This window comes from Mytilus trossulus, chromosome 6 (assembly GCF_036588685.1).
Source record: "Mytilus trossulus isolate FHL-02 chromosome 6, PNRI_Mtr1.1.1.hap1, whole genome shotgun sequence".
Taxonomy (NCBI): domain Eukaryota; kingdom Metazoa; phylum Mollusca; class Bivalvia; order Mytilida; family Mytilidae; genus Mytilus; species Mytilus trossulus.
The window spans coordinates 21,854,557-21,876,037 of record NC_086378.1 but is presented as its reverse complement, the minus strand read 5'-3'; the positions used below and the strand labels follow the sequence as shown (position 1 = coordinate 21,876,037).

Below are 21,481 nucleotides of genomic sequence, written 5' to 3'. Positions count from 1 at the left end.
TGTAGTTTCAGTGGAAAATTTTAGTAAAAATTTACAAATTTTATGAAAATTGTTAAAAATTGATTATCATGATTATAAAGGACAATAACTTCTTAGGGGTCAATTGACCATTTTGGTTTGCCCGCTCACAAAACACCATTTTATAAACTAGATAGCCTAATAATGATTTGGCTATATTTGGTAAAATTTGGCCCAGTATTTTCAGAATAGAAGATTTTTGTAAAAGTTAACTAAGATTTACGAAAAATGGTTAAAAATTGACTATAAAGGGCAATAACTCCTTTAGGGGTCAACTGACCATATTGGTTAGGTTGACTTATTTGTAAATCTTACTTTGCTGAACATTATTGCTGTTTACAGTTTATCTCCATCTATAATAATATTCAAGATAATAACCAAAAACAGTAAAATTTCCTTAAAATTACCAATTTAGGGGCAGCAACCCAACAATGGGTTGTCTGATTCATCTGAAAATTTCAGGGCAGATAGATCTTGACCTGATAAACAATTTTCCCCCTTGTCAGATTTGCTCTAAATGCTTTGGTTTTTGAGTTATAAGCCAAAAACTGCATTTTACCCCTATGTTCTATTTTTAGATAGCAGCCATCTTGGTTGGTTTGCCCAGTGACAAAACACAAATTTTAGACTAGATAGCCTAATAATGATTCTGGCTATATTTGGTAAAATTTGGCCGAGTAGTTTCAAAGGAAGATTTTTCTAGAAGATGATTAAGATTTACGAAAAATGGTTAAAAATTGACTATAAGGGGCAATTACTCCTTAGGGGGTCAATTGACCATTTTGGTAATGTTGACTTATTTGTAGATCTTACTTTGCTGAACATGTTTGCTGTTTACAGTTTATCTCTATTTATAATAATATTCAAGATAATAACCAAATACAGCAAAATTTCCTTAAAATGATCAATTCAGGGGCAGCAACCTAACAACAGGTTGTCTGATTCATCTGGAAATTTCAGGGAAGATAGGTCTTGACCTGATAAACACTTTTACCCCTTGTCAGATTTGCTCTAAATGCTTTGGTTTTTGATTTTTAAGCCAAAAACTGCATTTTACCCCTATGTTCTATTTTTAGCCGTGGCAGCAATCTTGGTTGGTATGCCGGTGTCATATGGTATTTTGAACCCCCTAAAAATTGAGCCTGGGGTCAAAATACCATGCGGTAAAATGACCCTGGGGTCATTTTTCACCAATGGTATTTTGAACCCCCTGCCGTATATTGAACCCCCCTGTTTTTGAGAAATAGTATTGCAGACAATCTTATTTACAATTTATTGGCTATTATTTTTTTTTAATTAGAGGTTAGAAGGGGTTCAATATACCGCAGGGGGGTCAAAATACCATGGCTATATAAAATTTAGCAAAATATCTTTTCCAGTATGCTAAATACATACAAACTACTTATTGGAGTATTATAACTATGGTGATGAGTTAGAAAAGCTTGGATTTTGGAAATTCAAGGTCTGTAGTAGGGGGTTTAATATACCGCAGGGGGGTAAAAATACCATGGCTAAGTAAAATTTTCAAAATATCTTTTCCAGCATGTTATGTTTGCATACAAACTACTTATTGGAGTATAATAACTATGTAAAGGAGTTAGAATAGCTTGAATTTTTGAAAATCAAGGTCTATCATTATATCATAGGGGGTTCAATATACCACAGGGGGTCAAAATACCATGGCTAAGTAAAATTTTTAAAATATCTTTTCCAGCATGTAAAAATACATACAAACTACTTATTGGAGTATTATTACTATGTTAAGGAGTTTAAATAGCTAGAATTTTTGAAATTTAAAGTCTATGATAGGGGGTTCAATATACCGCAGGGGGGTCAAAATACCATGGATATTATTTTTGTTCAAAATATCTTTTCCAGCATGATAAATACATACAAACTACTTATTGGAGTATTATTACTATGTTAAGGAGTTAGAATAGCTATAATTTTTGAAATTTAAGGTCTATGATAGGGGGTTCAATATACCGCAGGGGGTCAAAATACCATGGCTAAGTAAAATTTTCCAAATATCTTTTCCAGCATGTTAAATACATACAAACTACTTATTGGAGTATTATTACTATGTTAAGGAGTTTGAATAGCTAGAATTTTTGAAATTCAAGGTCTATGGTAGGGGGGTCAATTTACCGCAGGGGGTCAAAATACCATGGCTAAGTAAAATTTTCAAAATATCTTTTCCAGCATGTTGAATCCATACAAACTACAAATTGGAGTATTATTACTATGTTTAGGAGTTAGAATAGCTAGAATTTTTGAAATTTAAGGTCTACAGTAGGGGGTTCAATATACCGCAGGGGGGTCAAAATAACATGGATATTTTTTTTTTTTCAAAATACCTTTTCCAGCATGTTAAATACATACAAACTACTTATAGGAGTATTATTACTATGTTAAGGAGTTTGAATAGCTAGAATTTTTGAAATTCAAGGTCTATGGTAGGGGGTTCAAATTATATACCGCGTTGGGTCAAAATACCATGGCTAAGTAAAATTTTCAAAATATCTTATCCAGCATGTTGAATACATACAAACTACTTGTTGGAGTATTATAACTATGTTAAGGAGTTAGAATAGCTTGAATTTTTGAAATTCAAGGTCTATCGTAGGGGGTTCAATATACCGCAGGGGGGTAAAAATACCATGGATATTATTTTTTTTCAAAATACCTTTTCCAGCATGTTAAATACAAACAAACTACTTATTGGAGTATTATTACTATGTTAAGGAGTTTGAATAGCTAGAATTTTTGAAATTCAAGGTCTATGGTAGGGGGTTCAATATACCGTGTTGGGTCAAAATACCATGGCTAAGTAAAATTTTCAAAATATCCTTTCCAGCATGTTGAATACATACAAACTACTTGTTGGAGTATTATAACTATGTTAAGGAGTTAGAATAGCTAGAATTTTTGAAATTTAAGGTCTACAGTAGGGGGTTCAATATACCGCAGGGGGTCAAAATACCATGGCTAAGTAAAATTTTCAAAATATCTTTTCCAGCATGTTGAATACATACAAACTACTTGTTGGAGTATTATAACAATGTTAAGGAGTTAGAATAGCTAGAATTTTTGAAATTCAATGTCTATGGTAGGGGGTTCAATATACAGCAGGGGGGTCAAAATACCATGGCTAAGTAAAATTTTTAAAATATCTTTTCCAGTATGTCAAATTTATACATACAAACTAGTTGTTGGAGTATTATAACTATGTTAACATGGTTAAGGACTTAGAATAGCTAGAATTTTTGAAATTTAAGGTCTACAGCAGGGGGTTCAATATACCGCAGGGGGGTCAAAATACTATGGCTAAGTAAAATTTTCAAAATATCTTTTCCAGCATGCTAAATACATACAGACTACTTATTAGAGTAGTATTACTATGTTTAGGAGTTAGAATAGCTTGAACTTTTGAAATTCAATGTTTATGGTAGGGGGTTCAATATACCGCAGGGGGGTCAAAATACCATGGAAATTATTTTTTTCCCTAATATCTTTTCCAGCATTTTAAATACATACAAACTACTTATTGGAGTATAATTACTATGTAAAGGAGTTAGAATAGCAAGAATTTTTGAACTTTGAGGTCTATGGTAGGGGTTTCAATATACCTCAGGGGGTCAAAATACCATGGAATGATTTTACTTAGCCATGGTATTTTGACCCCCTGCGGTATATTGAACCCCCCTACTATGGACCTTCAATTTCAAAAATTCTTGCTATACTTAATCCTTTACATAGTAATAATACTTCAATTTGTAGTTTGTATGTATTCAACATGCTGGAAAAGATATTTTGAAAATTTTACTTAGCCATGGTATTTTGACCCCCTTGTGGTATATTGAACCCCCTACCATAGACCTTGAATTTCAGAAATTCAAGCTATTCTAACTCCTTAACATAGTAATAATACTCCAATTTGTAGTTTGTATGTATTCAACATGCTGGATAAGATATTTTGAAAATTTTACTTAGCCATGGTATTTTGACCCCCTGTGGTATATTGAACCCCCTACTAAAGACCTTTATTTTCAAAAATTCTTGCTATTCTAACTCCTTAACATAGTAATAATACTCCAATAAGTAGTTTGTATGTATTAAACATGCTGGAAAAGATATTTTGAAAAAAAATAATTTCCATGGTATTTTGACCCCCTGCAGTATATTGAACCCCCTACTATAGACCTTGATTTTCAAAAAATTCTAGCTAATCTTACTCCTTAACATAGTAATAATACTCCAATTTGTAGTTTGTATGTATTCATCATGCTGGAAAAGATATTTTGAAAATTTTACTTAGCCATGGTATTTTGACCCCCTGCGGTATATTGAACCCCCTTCTATAGACCATTTTCAAAAATTCAAGCTATTCTAAGTCCTTTACATAGTAATAATACTCCAATAAGTAGTTTGTATGTATTTAACAAACTGGCAAAGATATTTTAAAAATTTTACTTAGCCATGATATTTTGACCCCCTGCGGTATATTGAACCCCCTTCAATATACATTCAATTTCAAAAATTCCAGCTATTCTAAGTCCTTAACATAGTAATAATACTCCAATAAGTAGTTTGTATGCATTAAACATGCTGGAAAAGATATTTTGAAGAAAAAATATTTTCATGGTATTTTGACCCCCCTACCATGTTGAAGTTCATACTATACATGTAGATCTTGAATTTCAAAAACCCAATCTATTCTAACTCCTTAACATAGTAATAATACTCCAATAAGTAGTTATTATGTATTCAACAAACTGGCAAAGATATTTTGAAAATTTTACTTTTTAGATTAACTGAGCCATGGTAATTTGACCCCCTCCCCCTTTTTTACCATGGAGAATTAAAACTTAAAAGTCTACCATTCTATATCAATATTTTAAATTTCAAAGAACTAAAGTGTCCAAGCTACATGGTCTAGTTTTAATGCTTTAAGAAGTTTTTTGAATGAAATTTTTTGGTTAAGACTTCAGAGCACTAATATACCAAGCAAATATTTTTCTTTTAACCAATCATTGAAAATTGACCTCCCCTTCTTGTATTAATGATTTTTAATATTTGATTAGCTTTTATATAATGTTTAATGTTTTATTAATCATCTAGAATGAAAAAAACAGTGGGGTTCAATTTAACAATGGGGGTTCAATTTTCCATACAGGGGGGGGGGGGGTTCAATTTACCATAGCGGTATTTTGACCCGGGGTCATTTTACCATGGGTTTCAAAATACCATATGACACCGGGTCACGAGACACAATTTTTAAACTAGATACCCCAATGATGATTGTGGCTAAGTTTGGTTAAATTTGGCCTAGTGGTTTCAATGGATAAGAGTTTTGTAAAAGTTTACAGACAACGGAGGACAGACGACAACGGACGCCTAGTGATGAGAAAACCTCACTTGGCCCTTTGAGCAAGGTGAGCTAAAAATGACTTACCTTGTGAAGAAACCATTTGGATATAAAAAATGACAACTATACAATAACTCATTAGGAAATACATCACTGTTTCTTTTTTAATACCTAAAACAAATAGAAAAGAACTATAAAATGTTAACAAAAGTGATCATGATTGCATTGAAATGTTCTAAACTGTGGCTGGATTGGGGCACAATTGGGGCAAGGTTTTAAATAGTATACACCTATTGACTGGGTGTGAGGGTAATAGCAAGTTTGTTGTCCCTGAGGTACCAACTATTTCTCGAGGCAAAGCCAAGAGCAAAAGTTGGTATGCGAAGGGACAACAAACTTGCTATTACCCGCACACCCAGTCATTAGGTGTTTTATTCTGCGGGACTGACATATAGATCATATATAAAATATTTCATACACCAAATATAGTTGACCTTTGGCATATAATATTAGATAAAAAGACCAACACTCAAAAACTTAACTTTGACCACTGAACCATGAAAATGAGGTCAAGGTCAGATAACACCTCCCAGTTGGACATGTACACCTTACAGTCCTTCCATACACCGAATATACTAGACCTATTGCTTATAGTATCTGAGATATGGACTTGACCACCAAAACTTAACCTTGTTCACTGATCCATGAAATGAGGACAAGGTCAAGTGAAAACTGTCTGACAGGCATGGGGACCTTAATTGGGAGGTACGCACATACCAAATATAATTATCCAATTACTTATAATAAGAGAGAATTCAACATTACAAAAAATCTGAACTTTTTTTTCAAGTGGTCACTGAACCATGAAAATGAGGTCAAGGACATTTGACATGTGACTGACGGAAACTTTGTAACATGACGCATCTATATACAAAGTATAAAGCATCCAGGGCTTCCACCTTCTAAAATATAAAGCTTTTAAAAAGTTAGCTAAAGCCGCCGCCGTAGCCGCCACCAGATCACTATCCCTATGTCCAGTTTTCTGCAACAAAAGTTGCAGGCTCGACAATAAAACTGTAAATGAAAGAGTTTGCTTTGTACATGTGTGCAAATCAGATATTATATTAAATAAAACATCATATATTCAGTAAAATATGTGTGAAATAACAATATGATAAGTTCCCATGGGGAGATAACCTAAAATATTATTCTTTTGAATAAAGACTTTTTGAAAGAAAAAATGATTATCTCCCAGGGAAACTTCCTACAAACATATTGCAATTTTACACATATTTTACTGAATATGAAATGTTTTAATTCACAAAATGTCTGATTCTTATGAATAAAGAATACTTTTAGAAAGAAAAACTATATGAAAGCTTAGTTTGGACATTTTTATAGCAATTCAAAATAATAACAGTTCCTTCAGCATGGAAATGACTATAATATACCTATACAAACTGATAGACTGATATTGTCACAACATCATTAAAATGGAGTTAAAGACTCATAGGATTGTAAGTATGTTTTATTTTATCACCTTGCACTTTCATGACTTGTCTGTGGTTTTCTGCAGCAGTTAGTTCAAATTTCTGATCAGTTGAAAAATTTGATTAAATAAAAAACAAATTGCAAGTTGGTCAAAATATTGAATAAGATGCAATTGGTGGAGAGCAATACTAACAGTCAAGTCACTGTAAAAATACTGATTGTTTTGATGTCGTTGCCAAGACCTGCTTTAACATTTTAAGTAGAAGAAATAATTTTTATTTGCTTGATTGATGGTTATGTTTTTATAAACTTGAAATATTTTATAGACATAATTGTAGTTTTGTTTCACATAACAAAAATGTTTTATAAATATATAGTTATAATTTTTATAGATTTCTAGTCTCTCATAATTCTTTATAGAATGGCACTTGTATTTTAATTTATGAAATATATTCTTTTATTCAATGTTTATATTATATTATGATGATTGTATTATATGTATTTCAAGTGGTGAGACTAATAAAATATTGAGCGTATTGCACAATGTTGCATATCCACTAATTTTTCAAAGTCCCAATGCTACGTTTCCGCAAATTTAAAGTATACGTTTCCGCAATTTGTATTTATTACTTTTCCGGAAATTTACCTGGTTAATTATAAATATAATATTTGAATTTAATATATTGACTTGAAAAATGTTGCTATACCCTTATACAGAGACAGGCGAAGCAGTTTCCAAAATTACCTAAATGTAGATTAGAAATTCACGACACATTAAGACAAATAGATTTGAACACTAACAAAACTGAAACTTATATTCACTTTTAATTAGTCAATGATTTTGATTAGGAAATCTTTATACTTTCATGTTTCACCAACTTGGTACATGTATGTCTATGTAAACAAATGACTGATATTTTCATAGATGCGCGTGGCACATTTAAAATGTCTGAAATTCTTCTTCCAACTCAGTTTATTCGATACATGGATGTAAAAATGATAACTGGATCGGCTTATTGATGTGTGCACTACCCGAAGAATAACTCTCCAGCCCAAGGTAGTTCATAATGACTTTGAATGTGTAATGCATACTGCTGTTACGAAAACACGAATAGTGCCGAGTCTTTTCATGCCCACTTGAACGAGCAGTTTTATGCTAGCCTTCCTAACATTTTTGTTTTTATCAATGTGTTATTGAAACTGCAAACAACATCTTACATAAAGATAAAAACTTTAACTGTAAAAGCACCGGTTTGGAAATGTGAAAAGGAGAAGATGGACTTCCTTCTTCAACAAAATACAAAACTTGTGATTCTAATGCAACAACGCTTATAACGTTCACTTTGATTGGATAACGTCACTTTCTTACGGCATCAATTGAAATGTTATGTGACGTACGCGCAAGCGCAGACGGCATATGACAGATTTCAAATACATGTTTTAATGTTGTTTTCTTCCAGTTTCATTAGACTGGAGATAAATGATTGGAGATAACAATATTGTATTTTAATCTCTGAAGGCATCAATTTGGAATTTGATGGTCGCGTCTACCTGTTTACTGTCTCTGCTAACGTGTCGCCAGTAAACTTAATTTGCTACCATCAAATCCCCAATTGATGCCATCGGAGCTTAAAATACAATACAGTTATCTCCTAAATGTACCACTGTGGACTTTAATTGTATGGCATGTTGGCTACAAATATTCTGCAGGGACTGACTTATGAACTCATATCAAGATATTTCTGATTAGTGCTGACTTTGAACATACATGTACGTTTCAATGATGAATTTTACTTGCATGTTATGATGACCTTTGACTTACTTTATATTTATTTTATATTATGGCTTTGCTTTCGATCAACAGGTATTCCTCAATTATATATGGGAAAGCAATAATTTATTTTTTCAGGAATAGTTACTTTTTTTCCAGAAAAGTAAGATATTTATTTGTGGAAACGTAAACTTTTTTTCCGGAAACGTCATCTTCTTTTTCCAGAAAAGTAATGCCAATTTGCGGAAACATAAAACGCAGAAAATATTGAATCTGAATCTGAATTATCCAGATTCAATATTTTCGGCGTTCTAGATTCAATCTGTACAAGTTAATTACATGAGGGTCATAAACTTGTCAGAAACATGAAAGCAGGTAGATTTATAGGGGCATATGACATTTGCGCTGATTTTGAAAATTTTCATTCTTTCATTTGAGCCGATTTCAATTTTTCATTTGCGCCGATTTATATTTTCTCCTATAAATTGAATTTACAGGTAAGTTAAAAAAATGTACATGTAATTTAATACTTTTACATGTAAATTCCAGGGAATACAAAGAAATCCAATTTATAAAAAAAAACTAGAATACTATTTTAGACCTACCTTTTACAAGCAACTAAAGATAAATCTAATATAGGAAGTACAGAACCAATTTATCTGCTATGCAAACTTGAGGAAGAAAACCTTCAACATTTTCAAACTAGATGTCCATCTATGCCAAATTTATGCAAGGGTCTGAAGGACTTTTATACTTCATTAAAATTTTCAAAATAGAGAAACATTAAGCAGATAGTTTACTGCATAAAACTAGACGTGGCTTATACACTTTCAAACAGCAGTAATTTCTTAAATGCGGTTGAATCAATTTCTGGGAATTTGTGTGATAAATTACATCAAAAGAGGTTAACTCAAAGCAATGCTCTATCATTGTAAACCAGATGCTCCGCAGGGCGTAGCTTTATACGACCGCAGAGATTGAACCCTGAACGGTTGGGGCAAGTATGGACACAACATTCAAGCTGGATTCAGCTCTAAATTTGGATTGTGATTAAATAGTTGACACAGCATAGGTTTCTGACACAGAATGAATGTGTTCTAATGAACTTAAAATTTTTGTTTTCTCTTAGAGCAATTCACTATGCTGTTGAATATTAATCCTCTCAAAAAAATGTTTGAAGAAATTTTCTTTTTATTTATGAAATTTCAAATGAGAAAAATTGAACCCAATTTTTTAATCACATCCCCCTTTCCCTTATTCTAAAACTAATCTCAATTAAAATATTCTAATGGAGTTTGCAACAATAACTACTCATTTAAATACATCATAAAATATTAAGATGTAAAAAAAACTGCTTGTTATCACTGAATGGTAAAGATTATTTAAATTTATCAGTTGGTAGTAAAAAGTGAATATACATTGTACCGGTATATTGTATATAACAAAGATTTAGGTTGATTCTGGACAAAGAAAGATAACTCCAATTAAAAAAAAATCTTGCTATTGCACAATAATGTGCAATAAGATATTTCTTGCTTACTATTCTGGACAAAGAAAGATAACTCTAATTAAAAAAATATTTGCTATTTCACAATATTGTGAAATTAGATATTTCTTGCCATTGCACAATACTGTGCAATTGAAAAGACTTGCTATTACACAATACTTAATATAATAATTTTAGATCCTGATTTGGACCAACTTGAAAACTGGGCCCATAAACAAAAATCTAAGTACATGTTTATATTCAGCATATCAAAGAGGCCCAAGAATTTAATTTTTGTTAAAATCAAACTTAGTTTAATTTTGGACCCTTTGGACCTTAATGTAGGCCAATTTGAAAACGGGACCAAAAATGAAGAATCTACATACACAGTTAGATTTGGCATATCAAAGAACCCCATTTATTCAATTTTTGATGAAATCAAATAAAGTTTAATTTTGGACCCAGATTTGGACCAACTTGAAAACTGGGCCAATAATCAAGAATCTAAGTACATTTTTAGATTCAACATATCAAAGAACCCAACCAATTCATTTTTTGTCAAAATCAAACTAAGTTTTATTTTGGACCCTTTGGACCTTAATGTAGACCAATTTGAAAACATGACCAAAAGTTAAGAATCTACATACACAGTTAGATTCGGCATATCAAAGAACCCCAATTATTCAATTTTGATGAAATCAAACAAAGTTTAATTTTGGACCCTTTGGGCCCCTTTTTCCTAAACTGTTGGGACCAAAACTCCCAAAATCAATACCAACCTTCCTTTAATGGTCATAAACCTTGTGTTTAAATTTCATAGATTTCTATATACTTATACTAATGTTATGGTGCGAAAACCAAGAAAATGCTTATTTGGGTCCCTTTTTGGACCCTAATTCCTAAACTGTTGGGACCTTAACTCCCAAAATCAATACCAATCTTCCTTTTGTGGTCATAAACATTGTGTTTAAATTTCATTGATTTCTATATACTTAAACTAAAGTTATAGTGCGAAAACCAAGAAAATGCTTATTTGGGCCCTTTTTGGCCCCTAATTCCTAAAATGTTGGGACCAAAACTCCCAAAATCAATACCAACCTTCCTTTTATGGTCATAAACCTTGTGTTAAAATTTCATTGATTTCTTTTCACTTTTACTAAAGTTAGAGTGCGAAAACTAAAAGTATTCGGACGACGACGACGAAGACGACGACGCAGACGATGACGCAGACGACGACGCCAACGTGATAGCAATATACGACGAAATTTTTTTCAAAATTTGCGGTCGTATAAAAATCATCATTCATCACATGAAATTGAAATTTTCTCAATACCTTTTAAAGTTCAAAACAGTTATATAGATGTTATGATTGATAACTCATTATATTTGTTCAACTGTCGTACTCTAACGGGAGAGGTCTTTAATGATATATGAAAAAATAAGAGTTGGCACTAATACCACCTCTTCTTATATCTATTCAGCTTTAAATTTACCTCTAATTTACCTGCGCAAATGAAAAAGAAAATGGGTGCAAATGAAAGAGAAATAGGCGCAAATGAAATGCAGATCGGTGCAAATGCAAAACGCTGATTTATAGTATTTCATGCATTCAAAATTTAAGTCACAGGGACAAAATTGATTTGAAATATTTTCGTCCAAATTGCAGGCAGAATCAATTTGTGCCAATAAATGAAATGAAATTGCGCCACACATACCTGTAAATAAATTGTTTAGTATAAATAATAATAATATAATAATAATTCTTTATTTAAAGAGGGTTACATAGTTAGTTATAAAGCTAATCTTTCCTGAGGCCCTCATGAAATACAATGACATAACAAACAATTACAAAAATACTAAACACACATACATGAATAATGCAATAAAAAATTGTTATGAAATATAAAATTTTCAAAACAGGTAAAAGTTACAATATCATATAGTATTGCCATCAACAATATCATAAGTTTGAGTAAGTGTGAGAAAATTATTATGCATATAAAATCGCACAGCTTCTTAATTTTCCAACAAGTAATTTTTTAAATCTTTTTTGAATCTCAGAGCTTGTACTTGAGGTTGATTTTTTCAGGGATATTGGTAAGTAATTCATAAAATAGATTCTGAATATATATAAAAGATTTCTTATTCAGCTCTGTTTTGGCTTTTGGAACTTGTAAATTTTTTGCAACAGGCATTTCTCAAACAATAATGGTTTATTTCTGACATTTCTTTAAATTTTTCAGTGTCAGAGATATACAGGGGCTTCATTCTTAAGGAATTTCTGATCAAAACAGATTTGTGGTATGAGATTCTGTTCTCTACTGTCATGACTGTCTTCCATTCAAGCTGTTGAAACAGTGGAGCTGATGATGAAAGTGGATCAGCATCTAAAATAAGTCTTGCAGCCCTTTTCTGCAATTTTATTATTCTGGCTAGCTCATTTTTAGCACAACCACTCCAATTAATACAACAATAATCCATCAGTGGGAGAGTATAACCATTATAAGATAATTTTCTTATATTAGTATTTAGAAATTTCTTGATTTTAGAAAATAAATAATTAAACATGATAAAGTCTAAATGATATAGATGAACATAAGTAATTAATATGGCCTGTCCAGGACAGATTAGAGTCAATTCTTACACCTAAAAGTTTTTCAATTGATGATTTTTGAAGAATACTATTCTCAAATTCAATAGTTAGAACTGGGTCTGCTTGATTTAAACGCAGCCTTTGTCTTGTAACTATAACCATGCATTTTGTCTTATCCGAATTTATGAACATGTTATTTTCATGACACCATTTTTCAACACATTGGAGATCATCTTGTACTTTTAATTGCATATCAGCAAAAGTCTTTCCTGATTTAGGCATAGTTGTCATCAGCATTCAAGTCTGTATGGCAGTTTTTGATGTGTAATGGAAGGTCATTTATGAACAAAACAAACAAAATGGGACCAAATATTGAGCCCTGTGGAACACCAAAATTTATAAACTTTTTATCAGAAAACTGATTATTTACAGTCATTGGACAAAAGTGAGTTCCCAGTAAAAAAAAAGTCCTATCATTTCAACTAAAATCAATATTTTTCAAAAAATTATTACAAAGTAACTGTCATGACTGTACGAGTGATTTTCATAATATAGATACCAAAAGATGTAGAAATGTCTGGAGGTTTATTGTTTATTTGGTTTTGATATTATTCATGCTCATTTTAATTTTCTGACGAGATGAACACACAGAAATATATTTCTTGAAAAGTTTGCTATCATTCTAACCAAATTTAAATCGTAAAAATTTGCATAAATTTGTGTTTAACTCATCAGACGATGAAAACGAAACTCAAGAAAACTATAACCAATTTGGCAAATAAACAATAAAACATTTCTACATCTTTTGGTGTCTATTTTATAATCAAAGAGCAGATTGCTCTGAGGGATACGATTGTCGTTGTTTCATTGAAACATGTATACATGTATATGTAGCTGGATAATATTATTTTTAAAACTAATTCAACTGCACATGTAAAATAGTTACAAAATAGCCAATCCCGGATAAAAGTGTATGAACAATTAATGCAATTAGACCTATTGTGTTTTATTTTTGTACTCAATTTTTGCTATCAATTCCAAGTTTACATTCCACAGCTGTCACTCAGACTCAGAGTGAGAGAAGGTATTTCACCTCATACATTATCTTATCACATATTTTTTTACGTTATTTCTAGGAGGCACCCCATTCCTAACTCTTTAAAGTTTAAATATTTAATTTCCTTTGGGTCAGTGATCATGACTACTTTCCGTACACATTTATCAGTTTAAACTGCGATCATTTTTAATATAATACGACGTTTATTGACAGAAAGAGCTATAAATACTCGATTTCAGAATTCACGGAAGTTCTTATATGACAGAAATAGATTGATCGGAATTCAGAGAACTCTCGCATTTTACCAAAAATGGGAATTCCCTCTGACATGTTTCTAAATTTATAAATACACTATATATAAATACTGCTTAATTCTGATTTTCCGTGTTATTAAAAACAAGCATTTTAGTCAAGGGAATTATCAATGATGAAGATTATGAAAAGAACATTAGGAAATTTGTTTAAGTTCAATCCCTTTGTTTGTTTTTACCTTTTAAAGCAAGACAATCATAATCAAAGAGCTGAAAGCTCTGAAGAAAAATGACACCACTGTCTCTAATATTGGGATAGCTTTTATGCAAGTCTTGATTTTCACATACCGGAATTAGTTTAACAATGCAACATGTATCGTAAGCATATAACTGATATTAGTATATGTGTGTGTGTGTGTGTGAAGTGAAGGTGACAACTGGCTGTTTTTTTAAGACAAATGAATAAGGTCAAGACTACCTGAATTGTACAAATACAATGTAAATACCGTAGAAAGGCTTGTATATTTCTCACTGGTACATAGTCTGAATCCGGGTCCATTCGCTTCCATTCACGTTTGCGCCCACTCATGTTCACCCCCTTTCACTTTCACACCCTAAATGTTCGCACCCAATCTTAATTGGTTTTGTGTTTAATAACTCTGTAAGCAAGTGTTTTCTTATAAGTATAATTGTCGTCATTGTCTCAAAATAAAGTGACACAGCATTTTGTTTTTTTGTTGAATAAATCTTAATCATGTTTTGGGTAGCGTATTGTTAAAAATAATAATAATCCTTTCTAAATAAAGTGGAATTTTGTCAACGTTTTATTTTGTGTTGAATAACTCTCAATCATGTTTTGGTAAGTGTATTGCTATAACTTTTGTTTCATAGATTGTTTCAAAATGAAGTGAGATTCTGACTATGTTTTTTTCTGTGTGTTGAATAAATTTTATCATGTTTTGGTTATATTAGTCAGTGGATTGCTATATTTTGGTTTCTATGTTTTATTGTTTCGTTGTTTCAGATCAAAGGGACCAAGCTGTTAAAAACAATTATCTTTTGTGTTTTTCCTTTAAAATCTTCAATGTTTTACTCATACCAAGCTATAAATACATTCAGTATTTACACCAAAGTAATTTAAAAAACAACCATGATTTTCCTATTATTCAACTTGAATTTGAATTAAAATTGGGCGCGAATGAGAAGAGTGTGAACGGACCTTGGGTGCGAATGTGCGAACGTGTAGGGTGCGAAATGTATTGGGCGCAAACAGACCTGATACCACATAGTCTGAACCCCCTTTTCCCACAAAATATTAAGAAAATAATCTTTTTGTTACTGTTATCAATGGTCTATAGTGCGGTGACTGAAGGTAGATTTTTTTTAATTTAATCTCCCCACCGAACACACACCTACATTGTATATAATATATCATTGAGAAGAGGAAATCGTGTACTATAATAATATGCCTGTCGTCAGGACTTAGAACGGTCACAATTTTTTTAAATTGAGGTCAAAGGTCATATGTGGAAATCTGTGAAAATTTGGGAGGGTTTCAATTTTGACATTTTTTTCTATTTCTAAACTCTTCATAAATACAAACGATACTGTTTTGGCTTTATAAATGTTTGTTATTGTTCATAAACCTTAATCATTAAGATTTATTTTATCAAAAAAAATCATAAAACGACGTTTTATAAACAAAACTTCAAAAATTAAGTTTTCAACCTATAAAATGTTTAGAGCACCTTTAATATTTACCTTTTGAAACATTTCAATTTCAGGTAAAAATCAAGTGTCATGCAGGACAATAAATTAAAATTATTTTTTAAACTATCATATTGGGTGAGGTATCAAATCAAAGCAATAGAACACTTCAGTCAAATATGACCTCAAATTGAATTGCGGATACTTCAGGTTTTATTATAGACTATTCGTTGCTTTTGGTTTTTTTCACAATTATTACTGCTTCCATATAGTATTATCTGTTGTTGCATATTTTACTCTGGTTAATATATATTACATTATAAGTTTTGTACCTATATCCCCCCTTTTTTTCCTTGCAACGTACCACAAACTTCAAAAGTATTCCATATAAAATAAGAAGATGTGATATGTTTGCAAATGAGGCAACCCTCCAAATGAGAAATAAAATACCAATACGTCCCGATCGGGCTTCAACAATGAGTAAAATTTATACTGCATAGTCTTCAATTCACGAAATGATATTGTATTAAACAAACAAAAATCTCTCGACCTGATTAATGTACAAAATGAAAAAGAAACAAAAATATACAGTATATAGAAACATACGACAAACACTGCATTACCGTCTCATGACGTGAAACACACACAAACAGAATGTGGCGGGGTTTGAATTTTTTAAGGGCACGCCAACACTCCCCAAACCCGGGGGCTGGGACCGTGTGTATCAGTTCAACAAGCTCTATACCTAATCAACCGTTATCTCCATCATCTTCATTTTCACCAACCGTCACAAGACATGTTTTTTTATATTTCTATACATTTCACTCATGGCCACAGGTATGCACATCAAAGGTTCAACACGTTATTTTGAGTTTTTCTTTACAAAAACAGACAAGGTATTGTAGGAAATCCGAGGACATTTGTTCCCAAAGAAATACCAGCTTCAAACCATCCCTTTCAATTCATCCAAGATTTAACAGAGATCTAAAATGGGGTTGAGATGACATCCATATGCTTGTCTGCAAAGATGATGGGGAAACATTATGTACGAGACGTACACACTATCTTGATTTCGCTCAATTTCATGGTTGGCAACACATTACATAGCGTCGCACTCTACTTTAAGAAGCATAAAACCCATTAGCATTCTATATTATAACAAGGTGTTTCGAACCAAACTCATGGTACATTTGTAAAGCCAATCCTAAATGAAAAGGAGTAAAAAAAATGGCCACACAAACGGTTGACGCAACAATTGCTTAGCAATTACGCAATTTCTGTGATGCCATTTCCTGAGAACAGTCTTTGCTATGCAGTTTCATCGAGTTACCATAAAATGAATTGCAGTAAAGACTAAGGCATTGACTGATTTGAAGAAGAAAGAGACAGTTCTTCCGAAGTTGGGTATTCTTCTGTAGAGTTTGTAGAGATATCTTTTCTATTGTATACTTGCAGCAGAATGACATGTCTGTCCGTTATTTGTGTCTAATACATTTGACATTAAAATTTTGAGTTCAGTTTTCAATTGACTAGCAGCTGATATGGCATCTCAAATAGTAATTTTGCTACAAAATATTGTTATATTTGCCTTGAACTTGTTGAAGTTGTTTGACAACTGAATTTCTATAGAAATCAATGAGTTTAGACTGCATTTTACAAGTAGAATATTTTAAATTAGAATCAGCTGGAATAAAAGATCTATACTACTAAGTAGTATATTTATCTAGTAATGGTGTCATGAGGAATGACCACTACATCGTTGTCAATAGCCAAAATAAAATTAGTAAAAGCAGTATCGTGATCTGAGATATCTGCTTTTTGTTTTGTTTTTAGCAAATAATTTGTAATGCAACCAAAATGACAGAGTGCTTGATATTTAAAAGATGGACGGGAAACTATTTCAACTTTAACTTTATCTGATACGGTTAAAACATTCTTAATACGCTCATCTGATTCAAACTTGAGTAGTTTTTGATCTTTCTGAAATGTTTAGTTGCAACAAAAATACAAGCGCTCCAGTTGAACGACTGCATTCTAGAACGCGTACACATGTATTACCCGAAACTGAGGGACAACAGTCCGATAATTGTATGTCGTCATTAAATATCAGATTAGAGGCTTCCTCGCTCTAAAAGGGGGAACAAGTATGCTTACTTGTGTAACTTTTGTAGCATGAACAATGATAAACAGCCTGCACGGACTTCTGTAAATTAACAGCTTTTCGCATGAAACATCTAGCAGACTTGGTGAAAACATCTGACACCTCATCTAAACTTTTATTCAATGCAGATACAAAAATCGACTTTCCTATACTGGTAAATTGACTCAAAATTTCAGTCCATTTTTTCTTTTCTTTGCATATGAAGCACTGCATAAAATTAAACAACTTTTGTCTTTTCTTTGGACTAAATGGAGCAAGTTGCAATGGACTTGACATATCACGGAATATTTACTGAAACTATCCGTCAATTATTTTGATTTTACAATTAGACTTTTCTGACAAAGTATATTTAATGTTTTATAACCAAAATAAACATAGAATATAAACACATACAAACAAAGAATGTAGCATATATCAGTGTAAATATGTGTATATAATAGCGAAAAGGTAGTACATTTTTTTAATATCATATATCAGTTGAGAGCAAATTATTGACTAATACACAAAATGTGACGGAAGGCAAGTGATTAAGTTCCGTGTTGAAATTGAAGTTTTTCATTTCATTCTTTTTCCATTGATTTCTTAAGGTTTTTTCATATTTTGGCTCCGAAATTTTTATCACTGATTAGTTTTATGGAATACTATATGCTAAAAATATTATTGGATAATTTTTATTACTACTATGAAGAAGAAACTAAAGTTTGTCTGAATTTGCAATTAAAATTAACTCAATTTTTAACAGTCCAAACTTCGCAAATTTTATAGATTATAAGAAAATGAAATACTAAATAGAATATTTCGATATATGAAAATAGTTTCAGGAAAAACTATTTCAGTTTAATGTAAGCAAACATACACAATTTTTCATTTTGAAAAAGGGGGGTTGAAACTCTCCAATATACTACTAGTCATTAAAACGACTTTTTAGAAAAATGTGACCGTACGATAATCTGATGACAGGGCAAAAACTAAAGAAGACATATTTGTCTTTAAGTTAAGACCATTTTTAGCCGTGTGTTATTTGGGGAGATTAAACTCAGGATCTAGACGACTTTTTATACTTCTGTCACCGCACTACTAATGAAACTTAGATAATTTCAAACATTTGTCAAAGAATTCTAGTCAAACCGGCACCTAGTTAAATTGGCACCTGGACAAATCAGCACCTGGTTAAAATCGACACCTGATTTATTCAATTCGTCACCGATGTTAAATATATATTTTTAACAGTATTTTAAGCAAAAAGAGTAAAAATAAGAAAGGGGTTGCCAGAATTTTTTCAGTATTTAAGCAAAAAGAGTTAAATACTATAGCTAACTTTCACATTTTTGGTTGTTCATGTACATTTTGTATATATTTATTTTTCTGAACTAAATGACTTTTTTGGTGTATTTTTAATGATATATATGAGCAGTCCAAATAATTATTACGTCTGGCATGGCTTTTTAAATTTTATTCTGGAACACCTTCCTATATGACCGCAAGGCTATGTTAATTTTTTTCTGGGACGCCTTCCTACGAACGAAGGCATTCCAGAAAAAAAATAAAATAGCCTTGCCAGACGTCATAATTATTTGGACTAATAAATGAGATATTGGATATTTTTCTGCATTATTTTAACCAGTTGAGCATTTTACAGGATTGTTGGGTTAATGCTGTTTAAACTTTACTGAAAAAACACCTTAAATTTGTTAATTATTTGGCATGAAATTTTGATTTATTGAAAGGGACTCATAGTTTTCCATTTTATTTTAATAATTGTACAATTGTTAAAACAACAGCTTTGGTAAGGGCTTTGTTGTTTACCTTTATACACAACAACATATTCACTTTCGTTTCGTTGTTTACCTAAATACACAACAACATATTCACTATGTACTTGGTAACAGTAATTAATTAATTGAATAGAAAATATTATAACAAATATTATAGGATGCCGAATTGACGTCAAATAGGTGCCGATTTGACTAGATGCCAATTTAACCAGATGCCGACTTGACTTGTACGTTTCAATTCCTCTGCGATCGTTCGCAGTAATTTCTTGAGAAAACCTATTTTCCATCATCAAAGAGAAGAAGAAGCTGCTTTAAAATGATTCTGGAACGCTTCATGATTGTTAAAATAAGTTTAATTCACTCATAATTTTTTTTTAAAACTTGCGATGTTTACACAGGAAGTTTCAAAAGCACATGTAAAAGAAGAAATTAACCGGTGAGAGTGGAAATCCGTACATGACAGATATCACTATAGTACGACTTTGAAAGTAAAACAGTTCAATCCTTTTGTAAAACAGTCTTTAATATACCTATCACATTAATGTTTGAAGGGTCTTAAGCTTATTCAAACCATTTAAGTCGGTATGAAACACTAAAACGGAATGAACAATAACCGATTACGTTTTGTAGTTTACAAATTCTAAACTGGTTCCCGTCAAACTACAACACTTTGTTCGAGTGTAGTGGAATACAAACAGAAACCAGTTAGTTTGTAAAATAGTAAATATGAAACCGAGTGTAAACTGGTTCCTGGCTGATTACTACACAATGATCATGCATAATGATAACACAAGCAGATTCCAGTTTGTATGGAAAATAGTAAATACGAAACCAAGTGCGGAAGGCAGAGAAATGCAATGAAGTTCAGGTCGGCAGTAATGGAACAATGACTGCGTCATTTTCCAAAAATCTGAGATGTTTCTTAATGTTTACAATAAAACAACTGACGTGAGGTAAATGCTCTGAGCCACCGGCTAAGTCTACAGATTGCTTGAAAGACATTGTATCCCAAAAATCGCTCATACAGTTACTTGGTAATATTTTTTTGGAAAAATGTCGATTTTAGTTGAAATAATAGGACATTTTCGGAGTGAGAACCCACTTTTGTCCCATGACTGTACATGGACTTGCTGTGTTCTTTCACTCAAATATGATTTAAAAAATTTAACAGTATCTTCATCATGTTCATGGAAGCCATAAATTTGAAGTTTTTTGCATAGAATTTTATGATCAACAACATCAAAAGCTTTTTAAAATCCAAAAGGATTGCCAAATTGGTATTTCCATTATTCATTTCATGTAGCCATGAAATCAGTTAATCACTCATAGAAAGATATTAGGTAGACCGAATATCAGTTGTTCAAAAGCTTTTTTTTGTTGGTGCCTTTGTGACCAAAAAAAAAAGCTTTTGAACGACAGATAATTCGGTCTAGATATTTGGAGAAAAGTAGCTTCAATAATTTAAAATCATTTTTTTTGGCATGGTTATGTGGGGTATCAGGTTCATTCGCGCCCAATACACTTTCGCACCCTACACGTTTGCACCCTCATGTTCACACCCAAGGTCCGTAACGTTCGCACTCTACACGTTCGCGCCATATTTTAATTCAAATTCCAGTTGAATAATTGGAAAATCATGATTGCTGTTATAAATTGCTTTGGTGTAAGTAAAACATACAAGGTTTTAAATGAAAAACACAAAAGATAATTGCTTTTAACAGCTTGGTCCCTTTGATCTGAAACAACAAAATATAGCAATACACTATTATAACCGAGATTATAATCAAAACATGAAAAAATTTA

The 21,481-nt window shown here is 31.8% G+C and overlaps 1 protein-coding gene across 1 annotated transcript in view; it reads right to left on the bottom strand.

Annotated features, from left to right (window-relative positions):
- The window catches only part of LOC134723255 (uncharacterized), a 143,813-nt gene that overhangs the window by 121,170 nt on the left and 1,162 nt on the right, over positions 1–21,481 (bottom strand). Inside the window, exon 2 of the mRNA XM_063586876.1 lies at positions 5,474–5,557. Coding sequence (XP_063442946.1) covers positions 5,474–5,537 — 64 coding nt within the window. The 5' untranslated portion in view covers positions 5,538–5,557. The remainder of the gene's footprint in view (positions 1–5,473; positions 5,558–21,481) is intronic.